Below are 27,878 nucleotides of genomic sequence, written 5' to 3'. Positions count from 1 at the left end.
TCCCAGGGCTTTGTATGCTGTACAGCACAGCAGCATTATCTGCTGAGTACTCCCAGGGCTTTGTATGCTGTACAGCACAGCAGCATTATCTGCTGAGTACTCCCAGGGCTTTGTACACTGTACAGCACAGCAGTATTATCTGCTGAGTACTCCCAGGACTTTGTATACTGTACATCACAGCAGTATTATCTGCAGAGTACTCCCAGGGCTTTGTATGCTGTACAGCACAGCAGCATTATCTGCTGAGTACTCCCAGGGCTTTGTATACTGTACAGCACAGCAGTATTATCTGCTGAGTACTCTCAGGGCTTTGTATACTGTACAGCACAGCAGTATTATGTGCAGAGTACTCTCAGGGCTTTGTATACTGTACAGCACAGCAGTATTATGTGCAGAGTACTCCCAGGGCTTTGTATACTGTACAGCACAGCAGTATTATCTGCAGAGTACTCCCAGGGTTTTGTATACTGTACAGCACAGCAGTATTATCTGCAGAGTACTCCCAGGACTTTGTATACTGTATAGCACAGCAGTATTATCTGCTGAGTACTCCCAGGACTTTGTATACTGTATAGCACAGCAGCATTCTCTGCTGAGTACTCCCAGGACTTTGTATACTGTACAGCACAGCAGCATTATCTGCTGAGTACTCCCAGGGCTTTGTATACTGTACAGCACAGCAGTATTCTCTGCAGAGTACTCTCAGGGCTTTGTATACTGTACAGCACAGCAGTATTATCTGCAGAGTACTCTCAGGGCTTTGTATACTGTACAGCACAGCAGTATTATCTGCAGAGTACTCCCAGGGTTTTGTGTAATGTACAGCACAGCAGCATTATCTGCAGAGTACGCCCAGGACTTTGTATATTGTACAGCACAGCAGTATTATCTACTGAGTACTCCCAGGGCTTTGTATGCTGTACAGCACAGCAGTATTATCTGCAGAGTACTCCCAGGGCTTTGTATACTGTAAAGCACAGCAGTATTATCTGCAGAGTACTCCCAGGGCTTTGTTTACTGTAAAGCACAGCAGTATTATCTGCAGAGTACTCCCAGGGCTTTGTATACTGTACAGCACAGCAGTATTATCTGCTGAGTACTCCCAGGGCTTTGTATACTGTACAGCACAGCAGTATTATCTGCTGAGTACTCTCAGGGCTTTGTATACTGTACAGCACAGCAGTATTATGTGCAGAGTACTCTCAGGGCTTTGTATACTGTACAGCACAGCAGTATTATGTGCAGAGTACTCTCAGGGCTTTGTATAATGTACAGCACAGCAGTATTATGTGCAGAGTACTCCCAGGGCTTTGTATACTGTACAGCACAGCAGTATTATCTGCAGAGTACTCCCAGGGTTTTGTATACTGTACAGCACAGCAGTATTATCTGCAGAGTACTCCCAGGACTTTGTATACTGTATAGCACAGCAGCATTATCTGCTGAGTACTCCCAGGACTTTGTATACTGTATAGCACAGCAGCATTCTCTGCCGAGTACTCCCAGGGCTTTGTATACTGTACAGCACCGCAGTATTATCTGCAGAGTATTCCAAGGGCTTTGTATACTGTACAGCACAGCAGTATTATCTGCAGAGTACTCCCAGGGCTTTGTATACTGTAAAACACAGCAGTATTATCTGCAGAGTACTCCCAGGGCTTTGTATACTGTACAGCACAGCAGTATTATCTGCTGAGTACTCCCAGGGCTTTGTATACTGTACAGCACAGCAGTATTATCTGCTGAGTACTCCCAGGGCTTTGTATACTGTACAGCACAGCAGTATTATCTGCTGAGTACTCCCAGGGCTTTGTATACTGTACAGCACCGCAGTATTATCTGCAGAGTATTCCAAGGGCTTTGTATACTGTACAGCACAGCAGTATTATCTGCAGAGTACTCCCAGGGCTTTGTATACTGTACAGCACAGCAGTATTATCTGCTGAGTACTCCCAGGGCTTTGTATACTGTAAAGCACAGCAGTATTATCTACTGAGTACTCCCAGGGCTTTGTATACTGTAAAGCACAGCAGTATTATCTACTGAGTACTCCCAGGGCTTTGTATACTGTAAAGCACAGCAGTATTATCTGCAGAGTACTCCCAGGGCTTTGTATACTGTAAAGCACAGCAGTATTATCTGCAGAGTACTCCCAGGACTTTGCATACTGTAAAGCACAGCAGTATTATCTGCAGAGTACTCCCAGGGCTTTGTATACTGTACAGCACAGCAGCATTATCTACTGAGTACTCCCAGGGCTTTGTATACTGTACAGCACAGCAGTATTATCTACTGAGTACTCCCAGGACTTTGTATACTGTACAGCACAGCAGTATTATCTGCAGAGTACTCCCAGGGCTCTGTATACTGTACAGCACAGCAGCATTATCTACTGAGTATTCCCAGGACTTTGTATACTGTACAGCACAGCAGCATTATCTACTGAGTACTCCCAGGGCTTTGTATACTGTACAGCACAGCAGTATTATCTGCTGAGTACTCCCAGGGCTTTGTATACTGTAAAGCACAGCAGTATTATCTACTGAGTACTCCCAGGGCTTTGTATACTGTAAAGCACAGCAGTATTATCTACTGAGTACTCCCAGGGCTTTGTATACTGTAAAGCACAGCAGTATTATCTGCAGAGTACTCCCAGGACTTTGCATACTGTAAAGCACAGCAGTATTATCTGCAGAGTACTCCCAGGGCTTTGTATACTGTACAGCACAGCAGCATTATCTACTGAGTACTCCCAGGGCTTTGTATACTGTACAGCACAGCAGTATTATCTACTGAGTACTCCCAGGACTTTGTATACTGTACAGCACAGCAGTATTATCTGCAGAGTACTCCCAGGGCTCTGTATACTGTACAGCACAGCAGCATTATCTACTGAGTATTCCCAGGACTTTGTATACTGTACAGCACAGCAGCATTATCTACTGAGTACTCCCAGGGCTTTGTATACTGTACAGCACAGCAGTATTATCTACTGAGTACTCCCAGGACTTTGTATACTGTACAGCACAGCAGTATTATCTGCAGAGTACTCCCAGGGCTCTGTATACTGTACAGCACAGCAGCATTATCTACTGAGTATTCCCAGGACTTTGTATACTGTACAGCACAGCAGTATTATCTGCAGAGTACTCCCAGGGCTTTGTATACTGTACAGCACAGCAGTATTATCTGCAGAGTACTCCCAGGACTTTGTATACTGTACAGCACAGCAGTATTATCTGCTGAGTATTCCCAGGGCTTTGTATACTGTACAGCACAGCAGTATTATCTGCTGAGTACTCCCAGGACTTTGTATGCTGTACAGCACAGCAGTATTATCTACTGAGTACTCCCAGGACTTTGTATACTGTACAGCACAGCAGTATTATCTGCTGAGTACTCCCAGGGCTTTGTATACTGTAAAGCACAGAAGTATTATCTGCAGAGTACTCCCAGGGCTTTGTATACTGTACAGCACAGCAGCATTATCTGCGGAGTACTCCCAGGGCTTTGTATACTGTACAGCACAGCAGCATTATCTGCAGAGTACTCCCAGGGCTTTGTATACTGTACAGCACAGCAGTATTATCTGCAGAGTACTCCCAGGGCTCTGTATACTGTACAGCCTAGGTTCTCAACATGCGGTACGCGTACCCCAGGGGGTACTTCTAATGGGTCCAGGGGGTACTCGGGCTTGATATACTTAACCAAGAATAACAAATTTAGAGATTTAGAAAATTATAATTCTTATTTAAACAATATCAAATTAGTATTTTAGCTAATTAAAAGCAATAATAAATGCTTGCACATTGTTTAGAACCAATTATCATGTACTACGATTAAATATATATTTGTCAAGGGGTACTTGTGATCATGTTTACTATGCTAGGGGGTACTCGATGAGTACAGGGTTTTAAAAGGGGTACACAATTATCAAATGTTGAGAAACACTGCTGTACAGCACAGCAGTATTATCTGCAGAGTACTCCCAGGGCTCTATATACTGTACAGCACAGCAGTATTATCTGCAGAGTACTCCCAGGGCTCTGTATACTGTACAGCACAGCAGTATTATCTGCTGAGTACTCCCAGGGCATTATATACTGTACAGCACAGCAGTATTATCTGCGGAGTACTCCCAGGGCTTTGTATACTGTACAGCACAGCAGCATTATCTGCAGAGTACTCCTAGGGCTTTGTATACTGTACAGCACAGCAGTATTATCTGCTGAGTACTACCAGGACTTCGTATGCTGTACAGCACAGCAATATTATCTGCTGAGTACTCCCAGGGCTTTGTATACTGTACAGCACAGCAGTATTATCTGCCGAGTACTCCCAGGGCTTTGTATACTGTACAGCACAGCAGTATTATCTGCAGAGTACTCCCAGGACCTTGTATGCTGTACAGCACAGCAGTAGTATCTGCTGAGTACTCCCAGGACCTTGTATGCTGTACAGCACAGCAGCATTATCTGCTATAGGGGATACCAGTCCTATCACAGTACAGAGCATCAGTGAGGATACCCACCTCTAACTCTGGCAGGAAGTGGACGGTCTCGGGCAAGGTGACCAGACGATTCTTATTCAACACTATCTTCCGCAATTTGGGGCATCTAGAAAAAAAAAAAAAAAAATCTAAGCATTAAAGCAGCATGGAAAGCTTGCCAAAGGGACAAAATGCCTTTACCCACCATCACAGTCTTCAGTACCAGACACTAACGCAAGCAGAAAAATCACTATAGTACCGAAACAAACATTAAAGGGGCACTAAAAAAAAAAAAAAAAAAAAAAAAAAAAGGACAATGACTTGTAAAAAGTGCAGAGGAGAGACACAGAACTTACATAAGCTGTGAGCCGGGCATGCAGTGCAGGTTGGCTCATTCATCAGTAGGGGGCAGCTGTAGCTGAAAGTCTGTCCATTATTCTCCTGCTAGCGAGGTCTCTGCTGCCTGCCAGCTACTAGGCTCTGTGACATCCCATCCTTCCAGTCACATGACCAAGGTCATGCCACACACCTTCCTTCCTGCCACATGACCCAGGCCATCTCATAGGCCCTCCTTCCTGCCCAGTTACCCAGGCCATCCCACGCACCTTTCTTCCTGTCATGTGACCGGGGTCTTCCCATGCACCCTCCTTCCTGCCCCGTTACCCGAGTCATCCCACATGCTCTTCTTCCTGCCCCGTTTTCCGGGCCATCCCACGCACCTCCCTTCCTGTCACATGACCGGGGTCTTCCCTTATACCCTCCTTCCGATCACATGACCTGGGTCATCCCACGTTCCCTCGTTACCTGCACAGGCTTTCCGGGATAAGCTCCAGATTATTGTTAGACGCCATGAATTCCTCCAGGCTGCCCAGCTTGCCGATTCCGGAGGGGATGCCGTCAAAGTCCAGCTTGTTGGAGTTCAGGTAGAGCTTCTTCAGCTTGGCCAGCTTGCAGATAGCAGACTGCGATAGAAAATAAGGAAAATATCAACACAAGTTCACTAAAGACCTCAAGAGATCCAGACCAAAGATATTTATCTCTCGATCTTTCAGATTCATCCCGGTGGATCTGATCTGCAGAAGACGGTGTGTTAAACAAAGTGTGTATGAGGTCTCCAGGTATCATAGACTAGGAAAGCATTCTGCAGGAACTGATCTTTTGCATGTGAGCAGCATCCTAAGAAAGATCTCTCAAACCTTCCTGAAACCTCGGCGACAGATAAATTCCTCAGTTTGCAAAAATTTCTATCTGATGGGGAGTTCAGCTCCATAGAATAGACTGTGTAGGTGTGGCTCTCATACTACATGGAGGGGGGTAAGATTTCTGTCTGATGGGGAGTGCAGCTCCATAGAATAGACTGTGTAGGTGTGGCTCTCATACTACATGGAAGGGGGTAAGATTTCTATCTGATGGTTAGTTCAGCTCCATAGAATAGACTGTGTAGGTGTGGCTCTCATACTACATGGAAGGGGGTAAGATTTCTGTCTGATGGGGAGTGCAGCTCCATAGAATAGACTGTGTAGGTGTGGCTCTCATACTACATGGAAGGGGGTAAGATTTCTGTCTGATGGGGAGTGCAGCTCCATAGAATAGACTGTGTAGGTGTGGCTCTCATACTACATGGAAGGGGGTAAGATTTCTATCTGATGGTTAGTTCAGCTCCATAGAATAGACTGTGTAGGTGTGGCTCTCATACTACATGGAAGGGGGTAAGATTTCTATCTGATGGGGAGTGCAGCTCCATAGAATAGACTGTGTAGGTGTGGCTCTCATACTACATGGAAGGGGGTAAGATTTCTGTCTGATGGGGAGATCAGCTCCATAGAATAGACTGTGTAGGTGTGGCTCTCATACTACATGGAAGGGGGTAAGATTTCTGTCTGATGGGGAGTTCAGCTCCATAGAATAGACTGTGTAGGTATGGCTCTCATACTACATGGAAGGGGGTAAGATTTCTGTCTGATGGGGAGATCAGCTCCATAGAATAGACTGTGTAGGTGTGGCTCTCATACTACATGGAAGGGGGTAAGATTTCTATCTGATGGGGAGTGCAGCTCCATAGAATAGACTGTGTAGGTGTGGCTCTCATACTACATGGAAGGGGGTAAGATTTCTGTCTGATGGGGAGTTCAGCTTAATAGAATAGACTGTGTAGGTATGGCTCTCATACTACATGGAGGTGGTAAAATTGGCAAGGTAAGGTAATATACAAGACTAGACCTAAGGCCTGTTACAATAACGGACACTAGGCCTCTGACCTCACAACCTCCCACCCATCACTCGCAGGTCAGCCTGATTGCGTGCGGGTAACGCATGCACGGCCGTGACTTGTACCCACGCGCACACACGCCCGCCCCCGTCCTCCTGCTGTCCTAATAGCCGCCGGTGTCCTGTGCATGCGCGGTAGGGCAACAGCACGGACACAGGGGTTTTACTGCATAGGATAAGAACAGAGATGTGTTCATGCTGGACTCACATACCTCTGTGCGTTGCCCAATCCTGACCTCGCTCCACCTCTGACCTCATAATGACTCCTTGTAAAATGTGACACTTAGCTAAAGAGAGGCGGGCCTGAGATGCTCCCTCCTATCACCCTCCCATTCCCACCTCTTAAAGTGCACTGAGCACCCACCAGATTTTTTTTTTTTTTTTTTTACAATTAACCTCCCCCACACAGGATGTTCATAACACAGTATACAGTTGGGGGACCACGGGTTAGGGGATTGCCATTGGGTACATAATTTTTAAATTGGTGCGGATGTGGACGATAACGGCACGCTCCACACAGAAGGAACAGCTCCACATAGGTAAGTAATGTTGCTTCCCCTAAACCCCGGCCCCACAGTGGCATCCTGCGTTACAAACCTCCTTTATGGAGAAGTTTATTGTGGGGAGGAAAAAAAAAAAAGTGTGATGGTGCTCAGTGCCCTTTAAGGGGAGTGACTGGGGCAGGGATGAGGAGGGAATGGGAGGGTGATAGGAGTGATCATCATGGCAAGTCCGCCTTTACCTGTATGAAAATATAACTTTGGCCAACAGCCAAAGATTTCCTCAAGTGATTACAGGGGCGTAGTTTTACTTTTGGGTCAGGTACACTTTAACACATGAGAATGATAGAAGCCGATTTTACTTCCTGAATGAACATATATCAGGCTGTGTGGTGGGTGGGGTTACGTACAGGAAGTGAGGTCAGCAGATTGCGGGAGAGGTTCAGCGTCTCCAGCTGTGTCCATTGGTCGATGCACAGTGACAGGTCGTTGATCTGATTGCTGCTGAGGTTCAGGCGTTTCAGGCTGGTGAGGGTGTAGAGGCACTCAGGAACCCGGGTCAGCTCATTCATGGACAGGTCCACATCTGCCAGGGAAGATTCGATACAGGTCACCTCTACAAGCCAGGCTCAACTGGTCCAGCAAAGCATCATGGGAACCGCATTCATACAGGGTCACACCATTATAATCAGCAAAGCATCATGGGAACTACATACACACAGGGTCACACCATCATAATCAGCAAAGCATCATGGGAGCTGCATACACACAGGGTCACTCCATCATAATCAGCAAAGCATCATGGGAACAGCATTCACACAGGTTCACTTGATCATAATCAAGCCTGCTGATCACCTGACATCTAACTTCTAAACAGCAACCAGCACAACTGCCATCTTCATGTTTGCCATTTCCCTGCATCAGTGTTTTACTACAGCTAACATCTGGAAATATGCCTGAAGAAGGGGACTAGATCCCAGAAAGCTTGCATTATTTAACTTTATCAGTTTGCCATTAAAAGGTATTACTTTTACAAGACTGTTTTTTTCTACCTACATACATTGATAATAATCGGACATTCTTGCATTCCCTGTAATGTACTTTTTCACATCTTTGTTACTATCATGATAATTTTTATACACTGATAAGATCAAAGAATAAAACGCCCATACATTACTCACTTTGCAGCATTGATATCCCACAGATCATATAATAATGATCGAATCTGGCAGAGATAAAATTTGCAATTTGGCTGCCAATGATATTGTTTATATATTATTACTACAGACCACATAGGGTAAGAAAATATTTAAAGCAACCCTATCGATTAACATATTTTTTTCAATTGAGATAGGAATGGTTTGGGAAGTGCTGGTGTATACATTTCACTGCTTACATCTTTGTTTACTGTTATCAAAATACTTTCACACAAAACTGACGGCCAAGCTGAGCAGGGTGACGGGCCAGTAAATCATGAGGGGAGGGGGAATCCCTCACACTACATCTGTGCTAATCCTGTGTGTGACTGCAGCTGCCTGTCCCTCTGACTGAGCTGCCAGCAGAGGAAATATTTCTGGTTTGTAATGGTGTGTGAAATCCGACACCACAGCTTTATTTAACTCTGTAGTCTCACCCCATGCAAACAGCACTTGCAGTGTAAAATTGAAGCACCCCTTCACCAATGAATTGTTCCAATACTGCTACAACCCGTACACAACAAATTACAAAATTACAGCTTTTGCCTCCGATATTTAATATGAAAAGTAGAAAAATGTGTACACAGCTACTTAGCCATTATTTGTACATTGTCATTTTAGAACACTTGGTTATTGATAGTATTCCTTTAAAGAGATACCATGACCAAGAATTGAAATTCATCCCAATCAGTAGCTGATAACCCCCCCCCCCCTTTACATGATAAACCTTTTCCTTTTCACAAATAGATCATCAGGGGGCGCTGTATGGCTGATATTGTGGTGAAATCCCTCCCACGGGAAACTGTGAGGACCATGGTCCTGGCAGTTTCCTGTCTGTGAACCTCATTGCATTGTGGGAAATAGCTGTTTACAGCTGCTTCCAACTGCCAAAAAAGCAAGCAGTATCTCCTTCCACTGACATCACCTGCCAGCAGTAAAAATGTCACCATGTGATAAATGTCAGAATGTAAATCAGGGAGAGGAAAGATTTTACAATAGGCAAACACTGACTAAATCATTTATACATAATTATTGTAAAAAGGGTGCACTTTTTATGACATTTTCACTGGAGTTCCTCTTTAAAGTCTTTGAAAAATCCAAGTATTGCCACTAAGAGTATCCAAAATGTTATAAGCACTTTTTTTTTTGAGTAGATGCAAGGCAAAGCGCCTAGGTCAATCATTTATACATAACTAGCTGATTGCCCGGCGTTGCCCGGGTATGTATTTGGTTGTTGTTGGTCCGCCCACTTTTCTAACCCTAACACACAATGACTCAATGACCTAGTTTGTGAGCTTTGCATTGTTTGGCATCAATAATTTGCATTGAAATGAAACAAATCTGGCTGTGGCTCCACCCTCTTTTCTGAATTGGAACCCCAATCACCCAATGGCCAAGTGTACCAGGTTTTAAGCTTGTGTCCTTAACAGTGCAAGAATGGCAGCAATTGAATATTCCCCTTGAAAAGCAATAAATGAATTTGGATTGGCTTTTGTAGGCTCCACCCTCTTTTATGAATACTAATCCCAGTCATCCAGTGACCAACTGTGCAAAGTTTAAGAACCCTGCCATTAACAGTGTAACAATGGCTGCAGTTTACATTTTCGCAGTGAAATTTCTATTTGTCTTCACCTACTGATGACCCGGCATTGCCCGCTTATGTATGTGGCTGGTGTTGGCTATTCCCACTTTTTGTAATAGTAACAGACAATTACTTAATTACTCAGTGACCACATTTGTGAGCTTTGCAGTCTTTGGCATCAATAACTTGCATTGAAATGAAACAAATCTGATGGGTTGTTTGTGTCTCCACCCCTTTTCTGCCTTTGAACCCCAGTCACCCAATAAATAACTGTACCCAGTTTGGGGCTTGTGCCATTAACAGTGCAAGAATGGCAGTAATGAAATACTTCCCTTGAAAATCAATAGATGAATTCTGATTGGCTTTTGTAGGCTCCACCCACTTTTATGAATAATAGCTGATGAATCGGCGTTGCCCGGGTATGAATTTGGCTGGTGTTAGCTCCGGCCACTTTTTCTAACCCTAACACACAAATAGTCAATGACCAAGTTTGTGAGCTTTGGGGTCTTTGTCATCAAAAATTTGTATATTCCCATAGAAATTAAGCAAATCAGATTGACTGTTTGTGGCTCTGCATCTCTCCGGGATTTGAACCCCAGTCACCCAATGACCAACTGTAGCAGGTTTGAGGCATCTGCTATTAATAGAGCAAAAATGGAAGCAATTTAAATATTCCCCTTGAAAATCAACAGGTGAATTTTGATTAGCTATTACAGGCTCCACCCACTTCCCATAATATTAATCTCAGTCACCTAGTGACCATCTGGGCAAAGTTTGAGAACCCAGCCATTAACAGTGTAAAAATGGCTGCAGTTTATATTTTCCTAGTGAAATTTGTTTTTGGCTCCGCCCAATTTTTGTAACCTTGACACACAGTCACTCAATGACCAAGTTTGTGAGCTCTGGGGTCCTTGGCATCAATATTGTGTAATTTATCAGTGAGATGAAACAAATCTGATTGGCTGTTAGTAGCTCGACCCCTTTTCTGAATTTGAACCCCAGTGACCCAATGACCAACTGTACCAGGTTTGAGGCTTGTGCCATTAACAGTGCAAGAATGGCAGCAATTTAAATATTCCCCTTGAAAATCAACAGGTGAATTTTGATTTTCTTTTTAGGCTCCACCCACTTTTTTGAATATTAATCTCAGAAAATCCCAGTAACCAAGTTTTAAGCTTTTGGGTTTCTGCCATCAAAATTGTGTGAATGGAAGCAGTTTAGCCAGTAAAGTAATCTGATTGGTTGCTTGTGGCTCCACCCCTTTAGTGCATTTGATTCCCAGCCACTTCATGACCGACTGTAGCTGGTTTGAGGCTTCTGCCATTATTAGTGTAAAAGTGGCAGCAGTTGCAATATTTCCCTTAAAAATCAATAGGTGAATTTTGATTGGCTGTTGTAGGTTCCACCCACTTTCCTGAATATTAATACCATTCATCCATTGACCAACTGTTTCACGTTTGAGAACCCTGCCAATAACAGAATGGCTGAAATCAATCTAACAAATCTGATTAGCTGTTTGTGGCTCCGCCCCCTTTAGTGAATTTGGACCCCAGTCACCTATGAGCTAAGAGGCCTCTGCCATTAACCAGCCTGGCGGTATGGACGAGCTCAGCTCGTCCATCACCGCCGGAGGCTGCCGCTCAGGCCCTGCTGGGCCGATTTTCTTCAAATAAAGAGCAGCACACGCAGCCGGCACTTTGCCAGCCGCGTGTGCTGCCCGATCGCCGCCGCTCTGCGGCGAAAGAGGGTCCCCCCAGCCGCCTGAGCCCAGCGTAGCCGGAACAAAAAGTTCCGGCCAGCGCTAAGGGCTGGATCGGAGGCGGCTGACGTCAGGACGTCGGCTGACGTCCATGACGTCACTCCGCTCGTCGCTATGGCGACGATCTAAGCAAAACAAGGAAGGCCGCTCATTGCGGCCTTCCTGGTTTATTCTGGGCGCCGGAGGCGATCGGAAGAACGCCTCCGGAGCGCCCTCTATTTCATGCAGCCAACTTTCAGTTGGCTGCATGAAATAGTTTTTTTTTTATTAAAAAAAACCCCTCCCGCAGCCTCCCTGGCGATCTTATCAGATCGCCAGGGTGGTTAACAGTGTAAGTATGGTAGCAATGTAAATATTCCCCTTTAAAATCAATAGGTGAAATTTGATTGGCTGTTGTAGGCTTCACCCACATTTCTGAATATTAATCCCAGTCACCCAGTGGCCAATTGTGTAAAGTTTGGGAACCCCGCCATTAACAGTGTAAGAATGGCTGCAGTTTATATTTTCCCCTGGAATAAAATGTAGTTATTGGCCCGCCCACTTTTTCTAACCTTAACATACAGTCACTCAATGACCAAGTTTATGAACTTTGGGATTTTGGTATCAATAATTTGTATATTCCCATTGAAATTAAACAAATCTGATTGGCTGTTTGTGGCTCCGCCCCCTTTCCGAATTTGAACCCCAGTCACCCAGTGACTAACAGTACCAGGTTTGAAGAATCTGCTATTAACAGTGTAAGAATGGCAGCAATGTAAATATTCCCTTTGAAAATCAACAGGTGAATTTTAATTGGCTGTTGTAGGCTCCACCCACTCTCTTAAATATTCATCCCATTCACCCAGTGACCAACTGTGCAAAGTTTGAGAACCCTGCCAGAAACAGTGTAAGAATGGCTGCAGTTTATATTTTCCTAGTGAACTTTATTATTGGCTCCGCCCACTTTTTGTAACCTTGACAAACAGTCACTCAATGACCAAGTTTGTGAGCTTTCAGGTTCCTGGCATCAAAAATGTGTGAATAGAAGCAGTTTGTCCAGCAAGAAAATCTGATTGGCTGTTTGTGGCCCCGCCCCTTTAATGAATTTGGACCCCAGTCATCCAATGACCAACTGTACCAGGTTTGAAGCCTCTGTCACTAACAGTGTAAGAATGACAGCAGTTTTAATATTCCCCTTGAAAATCAATAGGTGAATTTTGATTGGCTGTTGTAGGCTCCACCCACTTTCTTGAATCTTAATCGCATTCACCCAGTGACCAACTGTGGCAAGTTTGAGAACCCTGCGATTAACAGTCTAAGAATGGCTGTAGTTTACATTTTTCCATTTAAAATGAACGGCTGAAATTTGATTGGCTGTGTTATGCTCCTCCCGCTTTTCCTGGATTCGTAACCTCGGTCACCAAGTGACCAACTGTGCCAAGTGTGGGGACTCTGGCTTGATTACTGGCAGAATGGCAGCCTTTTACATTTTTTCCATTGACATGAATGGGTGAAATCTGATTTGCTGTTTGTAGCTCCGCCCAGGTGTGCAGGGGGGCCGCGAGACCCCCAGAACCTATCATACCAGGTAGTAAGGAATCTGTATACCAAGTTTCCTTCAAATTGGTCTAGCCGTTTTCGCGTGATCACGGCACACACACACATACATACATACATCCGATTTTATATATATAGATTATTATTGTAAAAATGAAGCTTTTTTTATTACATTATTTTTACTGGAGTAAAACACAGTGCTCCAGGCAAAAGCCACATGGTGACATTTTAACTGCTGGCAAGTGATGTAGCTGCTGCTTGCTGTTTTGGCAGTTGGAAACAGCTGTAAACAGCCATTTCCCACAATGCAACAGGGTTCGCAGACAGGAAGCTGCCAAGAGTACGTACTCAGAATTTTTGTGGGAGGGGTTTCACCACAATATCAGCCATACAGCGCCCCCTAATGGTCGGTTTGTGAAAAGGAATAGATTTCTCATGTAAAACGGGGGATGAGCTACTGATTGGGATAAAGTTCAATTCTTGGTCGGAGTTTCTCTTTTAGGGCGCCAATATCTACTATGTGTGAGGCAACCTTGCTCATGTTGATCCCCATCCTTTCTTCCTCCTTCCTATGTTTACCGCCTTCAGGTCCAATAGAAGATCTCTCGGCCGCTACAACTATATAGATTACCTATTAGATTAACCAGGCCTTCCAGAGAGGTGGGTAGATTGCTCTGGGATCGCTGGGTGTTCCTCAGATGCAGAGTCTGCAGGGCTATCATGGCCGGAAGCTGCCTGTTAAAGGGACAAAGAGGCAATGAAGATTAGACTAAATATATTAGATTAAATATATATTAATGCCAAACGATTATTCAACTATGCAGGATGTAGGAGAAAGTGCTGTAGACATCGAGAACAATGTTTAAAAATCTCTCGAAGCGCTGTACACACTGCTGAAGATGTACAATTATCTGCCAAAGTGATCAGTCATGTCGGTTATCGCACCATCGTGGATTGTTCGTTTGTCGTTAAAGAGGAAGTGTCGCGAAAACCTTACAATTTAAAATACATACGAATAAGAAGCACATTTTATTTTATGAGCCATAAATTACTTTTCTCCTATGTTGCTGTCACTTACAGTAAGTAGTAGAAATCTGACATTCTCGACAGATTTTGGGCTAGTCCATCTCTCCATAGGGGATTCTCAGCATGGCCTTTATTCTTTAAAAAGACATTCCCTGAAAATGATTAATACAAAGATGCTGGCCAGACTCCTTACTCGATGCACACTATTTTGGCAGTTGGACGGAGCAACTGCCATTCACTAAGTGCTTTTATAAATAAAGTAAACCCTCAGAACCCCTCTATGAGAATATGGGCTAGTCCAAAATCTGTCGGTAATGTCAGATTTCTACTACCTACTGTAAGTGCAAGCAACATAGGAGAAAAGTAATTTATGGCTCATTTTACTCTGTGGGAAATGTACTTCTTATTTGTAGGTGTTTTCAATGTTAAAGCCAATGGGTACCGATCAAAAAAAGAAAAAGTCAGATACTCACCTAAGAAAAGGGAAGGCTCGGTCCTAATGAGCATTCCCTCTCCTCTCCCGGTGCCCTCGGTGCTGCGCTGGCTCCCCCGTGCGCGTCCGCCGCCGCAGGGACTTCGGAGGTCTTCGGGAGCACTCGGGCTTCCGAAGACGGGCCGCTCCATACTACGTACGCGCGAGTGCGTCATAGAGGGTGCTCGCGCATGCGTAGTATGGAGCGGCCGCGTCATCGGGAGCCCGAGTGCTCTCGAAGGCTTCCGAAAGCTCCCTTCGGCATGCGGAAGTGGCAGTATTTGACCGAACTGGTCGAATACTGCCACGGGGGATCCTGCGCGGGACCGGGCACCGGGAGAGGAGAGGGAAGGCTCATTAGGACCGAGTCTTCCCTCTCCTTAGGTGAGTATCTGACTTTTCCTTTTTTTGAACGGTAAACATTCACTTTAAGATTTTCGCAACAGTTCCTCTTTAAAAGTAGAATGTAGTAAAATTATTCAGAATACCCTCTTTTACGTTAAAAATACTAGGTTGAGCAATACGAGGCTTAGCCTTGGATATTTTTTATGCAGAATTCTTCCCACAAGAGCATTCTGGGAGACCAGAGATCATTTCTATTGACTTCAGAACTCTCAGATTCCACAAAAATCACCTGACAGGACTAAAGATGCCACCGCCAGTGATACAGTTTAGAAAGTTTATCAATGAGAGGAAAGATTTTACAATGGGCAAACACTGACTAAATCACTTATAAATGAATATTGTAAAAAACAAGTAATTTTATTCATGATGTTGCTTTGACTACAGGTCCTCTTTAATTCCCTGGTGGCCGAGTGTTGTCACCTGAGCTGTGCGTGGAGGAGGGGATTATTATTCAGTATGAGGGTCTGCAGGTGAACCAGTCTTCTCATCTGGGGCGGCAGGCTGTCCAGCTTGTTGTCGCTGAGATCCAGGTACAGCAGGTCTGTCAGGTTGATGAACAGCTGATTGGGGATGTTGTCAATGCTGGAAGGAGGGAAGGGAGGGAAGAGAGGACATGGATGAGACTTCCTCTCAGGATACAACATGGCGGCACAACCGCTCCGCCCTCCGACTCCTCACCTATTGTGACTGAGGTTCAGCACCAGCATGTTCCTGGCATTCTCCAGCTCCCTCGGACACTCCGACAGCTGATTAAAGCTGAGATCCTGCCGGGGACACAGAACAAGGCTCAGTGCTGACTGACAATGTAACAGTACATTACAGAGTACATAGTCACGTCACTGACTGTCCTCAGAGGAGATCACACTCTAATCCTACCATAGTCCTAGTCTAATGTCCTACCATATTATTATTATGTATTTATATAGCACTGACATCTCCTGCAGCACACTACAGAGTACATAGTCATGTCACTGACTGTCCTCAGAGGAGCTCACAATCTAATCCTACCATAGTCATAGTCTAATGTCCTACCATATTATTATTATGTATTTATATAGCACTGACATCTTCTGCAGCACATTACAGAGTACATAGACATGTCACTGACTGTCCTCAGAGGAGCTCACAATCTAATCCTACCATAGTCATAGTCTAATGTCCTACCATATTATTATTATGTATTTATATAGCACTGACATCTCCTTCAGCACATTACAGAGTACATAGTCATGTCACTGACTGTCCTCAGAGAAGCTTACTATCTAATCCCACCATAGTCATAGTCTAATGTCCTCCCATATTATTATTATGTATTTATATAGCACCGACATCTCCTGCAGCACATTACAGAGTATAGTCATGTCACTGACTGTCCTCAGAGGAGCTCACACTCTAATCCTACCATAGTCATAGTCCAATGTCCTACCATATTATTATTATGTATTTATATAGCACTGACATCTTCTGCAGCACATTACAGTGTACATAGTCATGTCACTGACTGTCCTCGGAGGAGCTCACAATCTAATCCTACCATAGTCATAGACTAATGTCCTACCATATTATTATTATGTATTTATATAGCACTGACATCTCCTTCAGCACATTACAGAGTACATAGTCATGTCACTGACTGTCCTCAGAGAAGCTTACTATCTAATCCCACCATAGTCATAGTATAATGTCCTCCCATATTATTATTATGTATTTATATAGCACCGACATCTCCTGCAGCACATTACAGAGTACATAGTCATGTCACTGACTGTCCTCAGAGGAGCTCACAATCTAATCCTACCATAGTCATAGTCGAATGTCCTACCATATTATTATTATGTATTTATATAGCACTGACATCTCCTTCAGCACATTACAGAGTACATAGTCATGTCACTGACTGTCCTCAGAGAAGCTTACTATCTAATCCCACCATAGTCATAGTCTAATGTCCTCCCATATTATTATTATGTATTTATATAGCACCGACATCTCCTGCAGCACATTACAGAGTATAGTCATGTCACTGACTGTCCTCGGAGGAGCTCACAATCTAATCCTACCATAGTCATAGACTAATGTCCTACCATATTATTATTATGTATTTATATAGCACTGACATCTCCTGCAGCACATTACACAGTACATAGTCGTGTCACTGACTGTCCTCAGAGGAGCTCACAATCTAATCCTACCATAGTCATAGTATAATGTCCTACCATATTATTATTATGTAGTTATATAGCACCGACATCTTCTGCAGCACATTACACAGTACATAGTCATGTGACAGACATGCATGACCTCAGACTTGAGTGAACTGGGCTGTTCTTTCCAGAGCTAAGCTTTTGGCGGTTAAGCAACCCCCCCCCCCCCCTCCCATTGCATTTATTCTGGTGGCAAGGTAAGTGGGCAAGGGGCTTGGACACTGCTATGGCGGCCCAGCGAGGGGATAGGCTACTTCTATGATGCCCCAGCGCAGGGCTGGGCTACTGCTATGGCGGCCCAGCGAGGGGCTGGGCTACTATGGCGGCCCAGCGAGGGGTTAGGCTACTATGGCGGCCCAGCGAGGGGCTGGGCTACTATGGCGGCCCAGCGAGGGGCTGGGCTACTATGGCGGCCCAGCGAGGGGCTGGGCTACTATGGCGATCCAGCGAGGGGCTGGGCTACTATGGCGATCCAGCGAGGGGCTGGGCTACTATGGCGACCCAGCGAGGGGCTGGGCTACTATGGCGACCCAGCGAGGGGCTGGGCTACTATGGCGACCCAGCGAGGGGCTGGGCTACTATGACGACCCAGCGAGGGGCTGGGCTACTATGGCGGCCCAGCGAGGGGCTGGGCTACTATGGCGGCCCAGCGAGGGGCTGGGCTACCGTTATGGCGGCCCAGCGAGGGCTACAGGAGAGGAGAAAGATCGAGGAGTAGACTACACAGGAGGTAAGTATGACCTGTGTATGGGCTACTGCTATGGCGGCCCAGCGAGGGGCTGGGCTACAGTTATGGCGGCCCAGTGAGGGGCTGGGCTACTGCTATGACGGCCCAGCAAGGGGCTGGGCTACTGCTATGATGCCCCAGCGCGGAGCTGGGCTACTGCTATGGCTGCCCAGCGAGGGGCTGGGCTACCATGGCGGCCCAGCGAGGGGCTGGGCTACCATGGCGGCCCAGCGAGGGGCTGGGCTACCATGGCGGCCCAGCGAGGGGCTGGGCTACCATGGCGGCCCAGCGAGGGGCTGGGCTACCATGGCGGCCCAGCGAGGGGCTGGGCTACCATGGCGGCCCAGCGAGGGGCTGGGCTACCATGGCGGCCCAGCGAGGGGCTGGGCTACCATGGCGGCCCAGCGAGGGGCTGGGCTACCATGGCGGCCCAGCGAGGGGCTGGGCTACCATGGCGGCCCAGCGAGGGGCTGGGCTACTATGGCGGCCCAGCGAGGGGCTGGGCTACTATGGCGGCCCAGTGAGGGCTACAGGAGGGGAGAAAATCGAGGAGTAGACTGCACAGGAGGTAAGTATGACCTGTGTATGGGCTACTGCTATGGCGGCTCAGCGAGGGGCTGGGCTACTGCTATGGCGGCCCAGCAAGGGGCTGGGCTACTGCTATGGCGGCTCAGCGAGGGGCTGGGCTACTGCTATGGCGGCCCAGCGAGGGGCTGGGCTACTGCTATGACGGCTCGGCGAGGGGCTGGGCTACTGCTATGACGGCTCAGCGAGGGGCTGGGCTACTGCTATGACGGCCCAGCGAGGGGCTGGGCTACTGCTATGGCGGCCCAGCGAGGGGCTGGGCTACTGCTATGGCGGCCCAGCGAGGGGCTGGGCTACTGCTATGACGGCCCAGCGAGGGGCTGGGCTACTGCTATGACGGCCCAGCGAGGGGCTGGGCTACTGCTATGATGGCCCAGTGAGGGGCTGGGCTACTGCTATGACGGCCCAGCGAGGGGCTGGGCTACTGCTATGACGGCCCAGCGAGGGGCTGGGCTACTGCTATGAGGGGCTAGGCTACCGCTAGGAGGGGCTGGGCTACCGCTATGACGGCCCAGCGAGGGGCTTAGCTTGAACAGGCTGCATGTAGTTATCGCAGGTCTCTGTGATTTAGCAAGAAGCAGGACTTTTCCAGGGAAGAGGTTATTTTTCTCATTTAATCAGAAGCAGGGCTCTTGCGGTCGTAGTTACGCTGCAGCAGAGGAGTTCCCAATACAAACATATAATAACCACACGCAGGTTACCTACCAGCACAGACAGGTCATCCAGCTGGAAGATATCATCGGGGATCCCAGAATTCTTCAGACTGTTGGCTCGAGCCACAATGGCCTGCGGACAGCAAGAGGTGCAGATGTGACCGGCTGTGCCCTGCATTCTCATACAGGTCTAACTGTGTTAAAGAGGCCCTGTAGTGACATGCAGTAACATTCACAATACCCACTTTTATGGTCATTTCCTTGGTTTCAGCATCAGAAACATTTCCTGTATCTATATATTTCTGTAGATAGGTATGTAACCGCGCCTTCCCAGTGATGTCACAGCCTAGGCTGTTTAGCTATGCAGAATTCACCTCCCCGAGCATTCTGGGAGACTAGGTATATTTTCAACTGGCTTCAGAACACTCCGTACACAAACAATCTGCAGAGCTGCACCTGCCAGGACTAAAGATGTTGCCACTTGTCTTCAGCACAAATTTCACTTAAAGTGATAGACATTTGATTAGAAAATAACGTCTAATAAGATTGTAAGCTTTATCAATCAACCCCCTTTTCTCTCCTATTAAAATCCAACATTCCGATCAACAAAATTCTGCCTTCCTCTGTACCATAAAATCGTTCCATGTTGATTTTCTCTACATACTGCGTGGTTTTCTGTACAATTCAATCATAACAATCTGATCCGAATGATTGCATCTGAGGCACATATTGAACCGTTATACTGTTCCTCAGGCCGGTTTCACACTGTGTATTGGCGTTAGTGTTGCGGCTCGGAGACCGCACCGCCAAAAGCAGGCTTTTTGGGGAATACCGCGTAAGTAGGCGGTAATCCAAGTCTGGCAGCCGGCCAATAAGGAAGTGACGTTCACTTCCTGTGGCCAAATGGATGATGCGCGCAAAGCGTAAAACTTCCAGCGGACGTTTTAAAAAAACCTGCGTCGCCACAGATTTATATGACCCCCGGACCGCCGCATGGTAACGTAGGTATCCGCTCACGTTCCATTATGTACTTCCGGTACACCACGTCGCGTGTAGTGCGATATGCCCCATAGACTTTCATTGCCCTAGCGTTAGGCTGCGGTAAAATTCCGCACCGCGCCAGTGTGAAAGGACCCTCAAACTTAACTCAAGCAAGAGATATAGAGGCTGACATATTTATTTCCTTTTAAACAATGCAGATTGCCTGGCAGCCCTGCTGACCCTCTGCCTCTAATACATTTAGCCACAGCCCCTGAACAAGCATGCAGCAGATCAGGTGACTGACATGTGACTGGATTAGCTGCATGCTTGTTTCAGGTGTGTGATTCAGACACTACTGCAGCCACAAAGATGGCAGGAAAGCAGGCAACTAGTATTGTTTAGCAGGAAATAAATATGGCAGCCTGGTTAGGACCGTTTGGCTGCTGCAAGAGATTCGCCATGACTTTTGCACACAATGCTTTTCTGTCAGTCTGAGAGTCACACTGGCTGCATCGCTGAGCACTAATGAGTGTGGCAGGTTTAGGCCCCACCCCTCTGGGGGTCACACCGGCTGCATCGCTGAGCATTCATGAGTGTGACAGGTTGAGGCCATGCCGCTCTGGGGGTCACACCGGCTGCATCGCTGAGCAGTAATGAGTGTGGCAGGTTCAGGCCCCACCCCTCTGGGGGTCACACCGGCTGCATCGCTGAGCACTAATGAGTGTGACAGGTTGAGGCCCCGCCCCTCCGGGGGTCACACCGGCTGCATCGCTGAGCACTAATGAGTGTGACAGGTTGAGACCCCGTCCCTCTGGGGGTCACACCGTCTGCATCGCTGAGCACTTATGAGTGTGGCAGGTTCAGGCCCCACCCCTCTGGGGGTCACACCGGCTGCATTGCTGAGCACTAATGAGTGTGGCAGGTTCAGGCCACGCCTCTCTGGGGGTCACACCGGCTGCATTGCTGAGCACTAATGAGTGTGACAGGTTAAGGCCCCGCCCCTCCGGGGGTCACACCGGCTGCATCGCTGAGCATTAATGAGTAATGAGTGTGACAGGTTCAGGCCCCGCCCCTGGATGTCACAGAGACCACAGCTATGACAACCTCATTGCACAGCTGAAACAACACAAAGCACCTGGTCACACGTATCACTCTGCCTCCTCCCAGCAGCCTGAGAAGCATCCCATTGTTCTTCCTGTGCTATATTCAGCTCATGAGCAGTGCAGACAGGCATTGCTATCCCACAATCCTCTATTCCTCATCTACTGCCCAGCCAACATCTGCTCACTGCTTAATTATAGAAGAGTCACAGAGTATCCAGTAAGCTCATGGTGAACCAGAACTCCCCGGAGAGTAAGGGGGCTACAAAGGACCAAAAAGCCTCCTTACTAAAACGTTATGCAAAACAGAAACTTGCCTTCTTATATCTTCTGTTTTAAGAAGGCAAACTTCTGTTTTTAATTATAGAATGAAAGAGAACCAGCCCAGTATTCACTATTTTTAAGGGTACGTTTCCACTAGAAGCATGCTATTCCCATAATTTTATTTCCGTTTTCATATAAGGAGACCCAGGAAGGTAGGCCCGCTGATATTATTGATTGTGAACATCAAAACATGAAAAAAAAACCAAATAACCCCCCCCCCCCAAAAAAAAAACCAACGCATATACGTAAACGCAATTCGTTGGTATGCGAATTTGCACGATAAAAAACAAGAGCACACAAATTCGCACCTAACTGAAAGTGGGAGACATATGGATGATGACATATTTATTTTCTTTTAAACTATGCCATTTGCCTGGCTGTCCTGAGCCTCTGTTTCAATTACTCTTAGCTATCTCTCCATGCCTCAGTCCATAGGTAAAACACCGATGTGCCTCATCTACACGCGCAGATGAGGCTCCGATCCAGCGGCTCGATTAGCCGCCGGATCGCCTCTTCCGCGTCCCCGCCGCATCCCCGCTCCGGATTCCATACCCGCTCGTCCCCGCGCCGCACCGCTTATCTTCTGCTCGATTCCCTGCCATTGTCCCCTCGCGGGGAACGAGCATGGAATCGGCGGTAGCAAGATCCGACCTGTAGGATCTTATCAATCGAGCCGCATCAGTGGCTTGATTGTTAACACACATCGAAGCCTCATCTACGCGTGTAGATGAGGCTTAAGGCCAGCTTGATCCTGTCCAAACTTCCAAACACCAACTAATATCCATGGCAACCACCTAAGGGCACCTGGATCCTGTCCACACTTCCAAACACTAACTAATATCCATGGTAACCACCTAAGGTCAGCTGGATGCTGTCCACACTTCCAAACACTAACTAATATCCATGGTAACCACCTAAGGTCAGCTGGATGCTGTCCACACTTCCAAACACTAACTAATATCCATGGTAACCACCTAAGGTCAGCTGAATGCTGTCCACACTTCCAAACACTAACTAATATCAATGGTAACCACCTAAGGTCAGCTGGATGCTGTCCACACTTCCAAAAAACACTTAATATCCATGGCAACCACCTAAGGCCAACTGGATCCTGTCCAAACACCAACTAATATGCATGGCAACCACCTAAGGTTATCTGGATGGGGACAACCCTTCCAAAAACCACCCAATATCCATGGCACCCACCTAAGGCCAGCGGAATCCCATTAGCACTTTCAAATACCAACTATTATACATGGCAACCACCTAAGGGCACATGGAGTCTGTCAAACCTTCCAAACACAAACTTATATCCATGGCAACCACCTAAGGCCAGATGGATGTTGTCCACTCTTCCAAAAACAAACTAATATCCATGGCAACCATTACTACAGTCGTTGTTAGAAGAAATGCAGTTGAAACATAACAGTTTCCAATTAGGATGATGATGTTCTGTTCCTGAGATAAGCAGATGGGAGCGGCTGTAACATGGATTGGGCATACTCACCCTGAGGCAGGGCAGGGAGCTCAGCTCTCCATGTAACGTGGTCAGGCTGTTGTGACTCACCGATAGGTGTTCCTAGAGGAGAGAGAGAAAGTTACTAGTCACAGCAAAATAAAAAGTCTGACTGGTGTGGGTGGAGTAGGGACCCTTTCTACGGAGGGAACCTCAACACTGGTGAAAGGGTCTAGTACAGAATTCATGAGCATGAAATGCTTGTTTGTTTGTTTGCTTACTGACTGGTGTGGGTACAGTATGGACCCTTTTGAAAGAGGAAACCTCAACACCAGGGATGAGCAGAAACTACGCCAGTGCGAATTTACGCATCGTAGTTTGCATCTACGCATCGTAGTTCGTAGGTGAAGTTGCAGAACTATGCTTACGAATTACTCCGCTACGCGTAGCTTAAGCTTACTATGCGTAGATAACATGTGTATTGCATAGTGAACTACGTATGCATTAATCGCGTCTGTTTTTTCGCGTACGATTGTATGCTTACAAATTTACGCATTGGAAAGGGGAATGTACGCATAGAAGAGTTCCCGAAATAAGCATCTAAAGCGGAATTAATGCGTTAAATTTTCTGCATGCAGGCATAAGCATCCGCATACACTATGCTTCGCACTACGCGTAATTGCGTATTTTAACGCGTATTCTACAAAATGCATACAAAGCGAATATTTGATTTCAAAGCCGTAGTTTGGCGAAGCATAATTGCGTTAAACTACGCGTAGTTCCAGCGTAGCGAAGTTGGCTGACTACGACCATCCCTGCTCAACGCTGGTGAAAGGGTCTAGTACAGAATTCATGAGCATGAAATGTTTGCTTGCTTACTGACTGGTGTGGGTACAGTATGGACTCTTTCTACGGAGGGAACCTCATCGCTGGTGAAAGGGTCTAGGGCAGAATGCTTTTGAATGCTAACCATTTTAGAAGCGAACGTCCTCCATATTCCACCCAATACAACTTGCATTCTAGTTGATTTTATCATTACTAGAGTTCCAGCTTGCTGGGAGTGCAAAGAGTTAATTATTGTTTGTATGTAAATTGACCTCACCCCTAAGCACCTCTTCCCCCATTTAAATCCTGCACCCTTGAAAACAAAAAGTAGGTGCTTACTAACCTCATCCTGCAAAACGTTTTAAAAACGCCTATTATTATTTTTTTCACTTTTTAGTGCAAAACTGTTGGGCTACAGCCACTGGGGGGCAGTTTCCACCACCTATGGGCTGGTGGGAAGTAGTTAAAGTGGTTCTGAGATGAACTTTTACTCATTGCATAATTGTGTTCCTTTCCCATTGTTTATAGGGCATTCCTCAAGCCAAATACTTTTTTGTTTTTGTTTTAATACTCTAATTCCCTATAAACTACACTAGCCATGCCCACAGGTTTTCAGAGAGCCAAGGCCCTTTCAGACAGTAGCAAGGGCTCATGGGAGCTCATTCTGGGCAGGAGGAGGGGGAGGTATTACTAGCCAGAGATTTCAGAGGCAGAGGGGAGGAGGGAGGAGGAGGGGGGAAATTAGGTTTTTTTTCCACAGAAGATGCAGATAAGCTTGCCTGTGTGTAATGTTTACAAACAACATGGCTGCTGTCCTTGTATCACAGAAGAATTAATCATACTCTATTGAAGCTGTTTGCAGCTAGATTTGCTGTGTAAACTATCTATACTTTAGATAAGCTGTATAGACAAGTTACTTGTTATAGTTAGTTTTTCATTTCGGATCCGCTTTAGGACAACTGAAGTGAGAGGTATATGGAGGCTGCCATATTTATTTCCTTTTAAACCATACCAGTTACCTGGCAGCCCTGTTGATCCTCTGCCTCTAATACTTTTAGCCATAGCCCCTGAACAAGCATGCAGCAGATCAGATGTTTCTGACATTATTGTCAGCTCTGACAAGATTAGCTGCATGCTTGTTCCTGGTGTGATTCAGCCAAAAAGTGCAGCCAAATAGATCAGCAGTGCTGCCAGGCAACTGGTATTGTTTAAAAGGAAATCAATATGGCAGCCTCCATATCCCTCTCACTTCCGGTGTCCTTTAAAGTGATCACCAGCCGAAGCTCAGGATCAAAATCATAGTTACCTTGAATAGAGGGAAGCCTCAGGACCCTATTGAAACTTCCCTCGTTGATCTTGAGCCCCTCGTTGCTGATCGCGGCCCCCCTCCACATCTGGGCTGGGTAGCTCTTCCTCTAGGAGCGTGGCCACGCATGCGCAGCACCACACAGCCACGGCTCAAGCTTACTGCGGATGCGCGAGCGTGCTGTGTCAGCTATTGCGTGGCCACGCTGAGTAAGAGGAGCTGTGCGACCCCGCTCTGATTAGTGTCAATGGACTGGAGGCTGCCATATTTATTTCCATCTAAACAATACCAGTTACCTGGCAGCCCTGCTGGTCCTTTGCCTCTAATACTTTTAGCCAAAGCCCCTGAACAAGCATGCAGCAGATCAGGTGTTTCTGACATTATAGTCAGATCTGACAAGATTACCTGCATGCTTGTTTCTGGTCCGATTCAGACACTACTGTAGCCACATAGACCAGCAGGGCTGCCAGGCAACTTGTATTGTTTAAAAGGAAATAAATATGGCAGCCTCCATATTCTTCTCACTACAGTTGTCCTTGAAGGCTCTCTTCATGGAATTCTTGTGTTGCAGAAAAATGGCAGCGGATGTGTAGGATGGCATGGCTTCCACCACCAGCGTAGGAAGGGCTGAATGAGATTAGCCTTTCTGCGACTCAGAAGCGAGACCTCATGTCCGGATATATGGAAGCAACATTCTCTGCTATTTGGGACGTGTCAGATTTCTTCTTGTTTGAGGTTGAGATAAGGTGCTTTTAAATATACTACTTACTGTGGATGTCTTTTACAAACAGAAGACATCTCTGCATTCTCCTCCTTTATTTTTTCTCTGTGGGATCCCACTCCTCAGATATTCTACTTCCTGTCTGAACACTTTGGTACCAGTATTTGGGCAGGAAGTGGGAATATCTATGGAATGGGACTTTACAGAGACAAAGTAAAGGTATAAATCTAATTATTCTTCAGAAGAGAATATACAAACATTTAATTTAAAGCCTAGGTAACCACATGGAAATAGGAAGGGGTCACTGGTCCCAGAAAAGTCCCCATACAGGGTAACACTCACCAGCTTGTGCAGAGAGGAGAGCTCTTCTGGGAGGTAGCACAGCCCTGTCCTGTTCAGCTTTAGCCATCGCAGGCTGGACATAGACCGCACGTGTTCCGGAAAATACCCACCCTGCGGAGACAGGCAGACAAATCAGAGACAGCTCTACAGGCAGACAAATCAGAGACAGCTCTACAGGCAGACAAATCAGAGACAGCTCTACAGGCAGACAAATCAGCGACAGCTCTACAGGCAGACAAATCAGAGACTGCTCTACAGGCAGACAAATCAGAGACTGCTCTACAGGCAGACAAATCAGAGACAGCTCTACAGGCAGACAAATCAGCGACAGCTCTACAGGCAGACAAATCAGAAGAGACAGCTCTACAGGCAGACAAATCAGAGACAGCTCTACAGGCAGACAAATCAGCGACAGCTCTACAGGCAGACAAATCAGCGACAACTCTACAGGCAGACAAATCAGAGACAGCTCTACAGGCAGACAAATCAGAGACAGCTCTACAGGCAGACAAATCAGAGACAGCTCTACAGGCAGACAAATCAGAGACAGCTCTACAGGCAGACAAATCAGCAACAGCTCTACAGGCAGACAAATCAGCGGCAGCTCTACAGGCAGACAAATCAGAGACAGCTCTACAGGCAGACAAATCAGAGACAGCTCTACAGGCAGACACATCAGAGACAGCTCTACAGGCAGACAAATCAGAGACAGCTCTACAGGCAGACAAATCAGAGACAGCTCTACAGGCAGACAAATCAGAGACAGCTCTACAGGCAGACAAATCAGAGACAGCTCTACAGGCAGACACATCAGAGACAGCTCTACAGGCAGACAAATCAGAGACAGCTCTACAGGCAGACAAATCAGCGACAGCTCTACAGGCAGACAAATCAGAGACAGCTCTACAGGCAGACAAATCAGAGACAGCTCTACAGGCAGACACATCAGAGACAGCTCTACAGGCAGACAAATCAGAGACAGCTCTACAGGCAGACAAATCAGAGACAGCTCTACAGGCAGACAAATCAGAGACAGCTCTACAGGCAGACAAATCAGAGACAGCTCTACAGGCAGACACATCAGAGACAGCTCTACAGGCAGACAAATCAGAGACAGCTCTACAGGCAGACAAATCAGAGACAGCTCTACAGGCAGACAAATCAGAGACAGCTCTACAGGCAGACAAATCAGAGACAGCTCTACAGGCAGACAAATCAGAGACAGCTCTACAGGCAGACAAATCAGCGGCAGCTCTACAGGCAGACAAATCAGAGACAGCTCTACAGGCAGACAAATCAGAGACAGCTCTACAGGCAGACAAATCAGCGACAGCTCTACAGGCAGACAAATCAGCGACAGCTCTACAGGCAGACAAATCAGAGACAGCTCTACAGGCAGACAAATCAGCGACAGCTCTACA

General features: G+C 46.5%; 1 protein-coding gene across 1 annotated transcript in view; it reads right to left on the bottom strand.

The window, feature by feature from the left end:
- Positions 1 to 27,878, bottom strand: part of FLII (FLII actin remodeling protein) — a 107,614-nt gene that overhangs the window by 54,488 nt on the left and 25,248 nt on the right. The window contains exons 2-10 of the mRNA XM_068243531.1: positions 26,458 to 26,568; positions 23,315 to 23,386; positions 19,455 to 19,535; positions 15,912 to 15,997; positions 15,654 to 15,815; positions 13,962 to 14,065; positions 7,668 to 7,843; positions 5,294 to 5,451; positions 4,532 to 4,616 (exon numbers count right to left, since the gene is read on the bottom strand). Of these exons, the coding sequence (XP_068099632.1) occupies positions 4,532 to 4,616; positions 5,294 to 5,451; positions 7,668 to 7,843; positions 13,962 to 14,065; positions 15,654 to 15,815; positions 15,912 to 15,997; positions 19,455 to 19,535; positions 23,315 to 23,386; positions 26,458 to 26,568 (1,035 nt within the window). The remainder of the gene's footprint in view (positions 1 to 4,531; positions 4,617 to 5,293; positions 5,452 to 7,667; positions 7,844 to 13,961; positions 14,066 to 15,653; positions 15,816 to 15,911; positions 15,998 to 19,454; positions 19,536 to 23,314; positions 23,387 to 26,457; positions 26,569 to 27,878) is intronic.

The sequence above is a fragment of the Hyperolius riggenbachi genome, chromosome 7, assembly GCF_040937935.1.
Source record: "Hyperolius riggenbachi isolate aHypRig1 chromosome 7, aHypRig1.pri, whole genome shotgun sequence".
Classification (NCBI taxonomy): domain Eukaryota; kingdom Metazoa; phylum Chordata; class Amphibia; order Anura; family Hyperoliidae; genus Hyperolius; species Hyperolius riggenbachi.
This window is presented reverse-complemented; position numbering and strand designations above follow the sequence as displayed.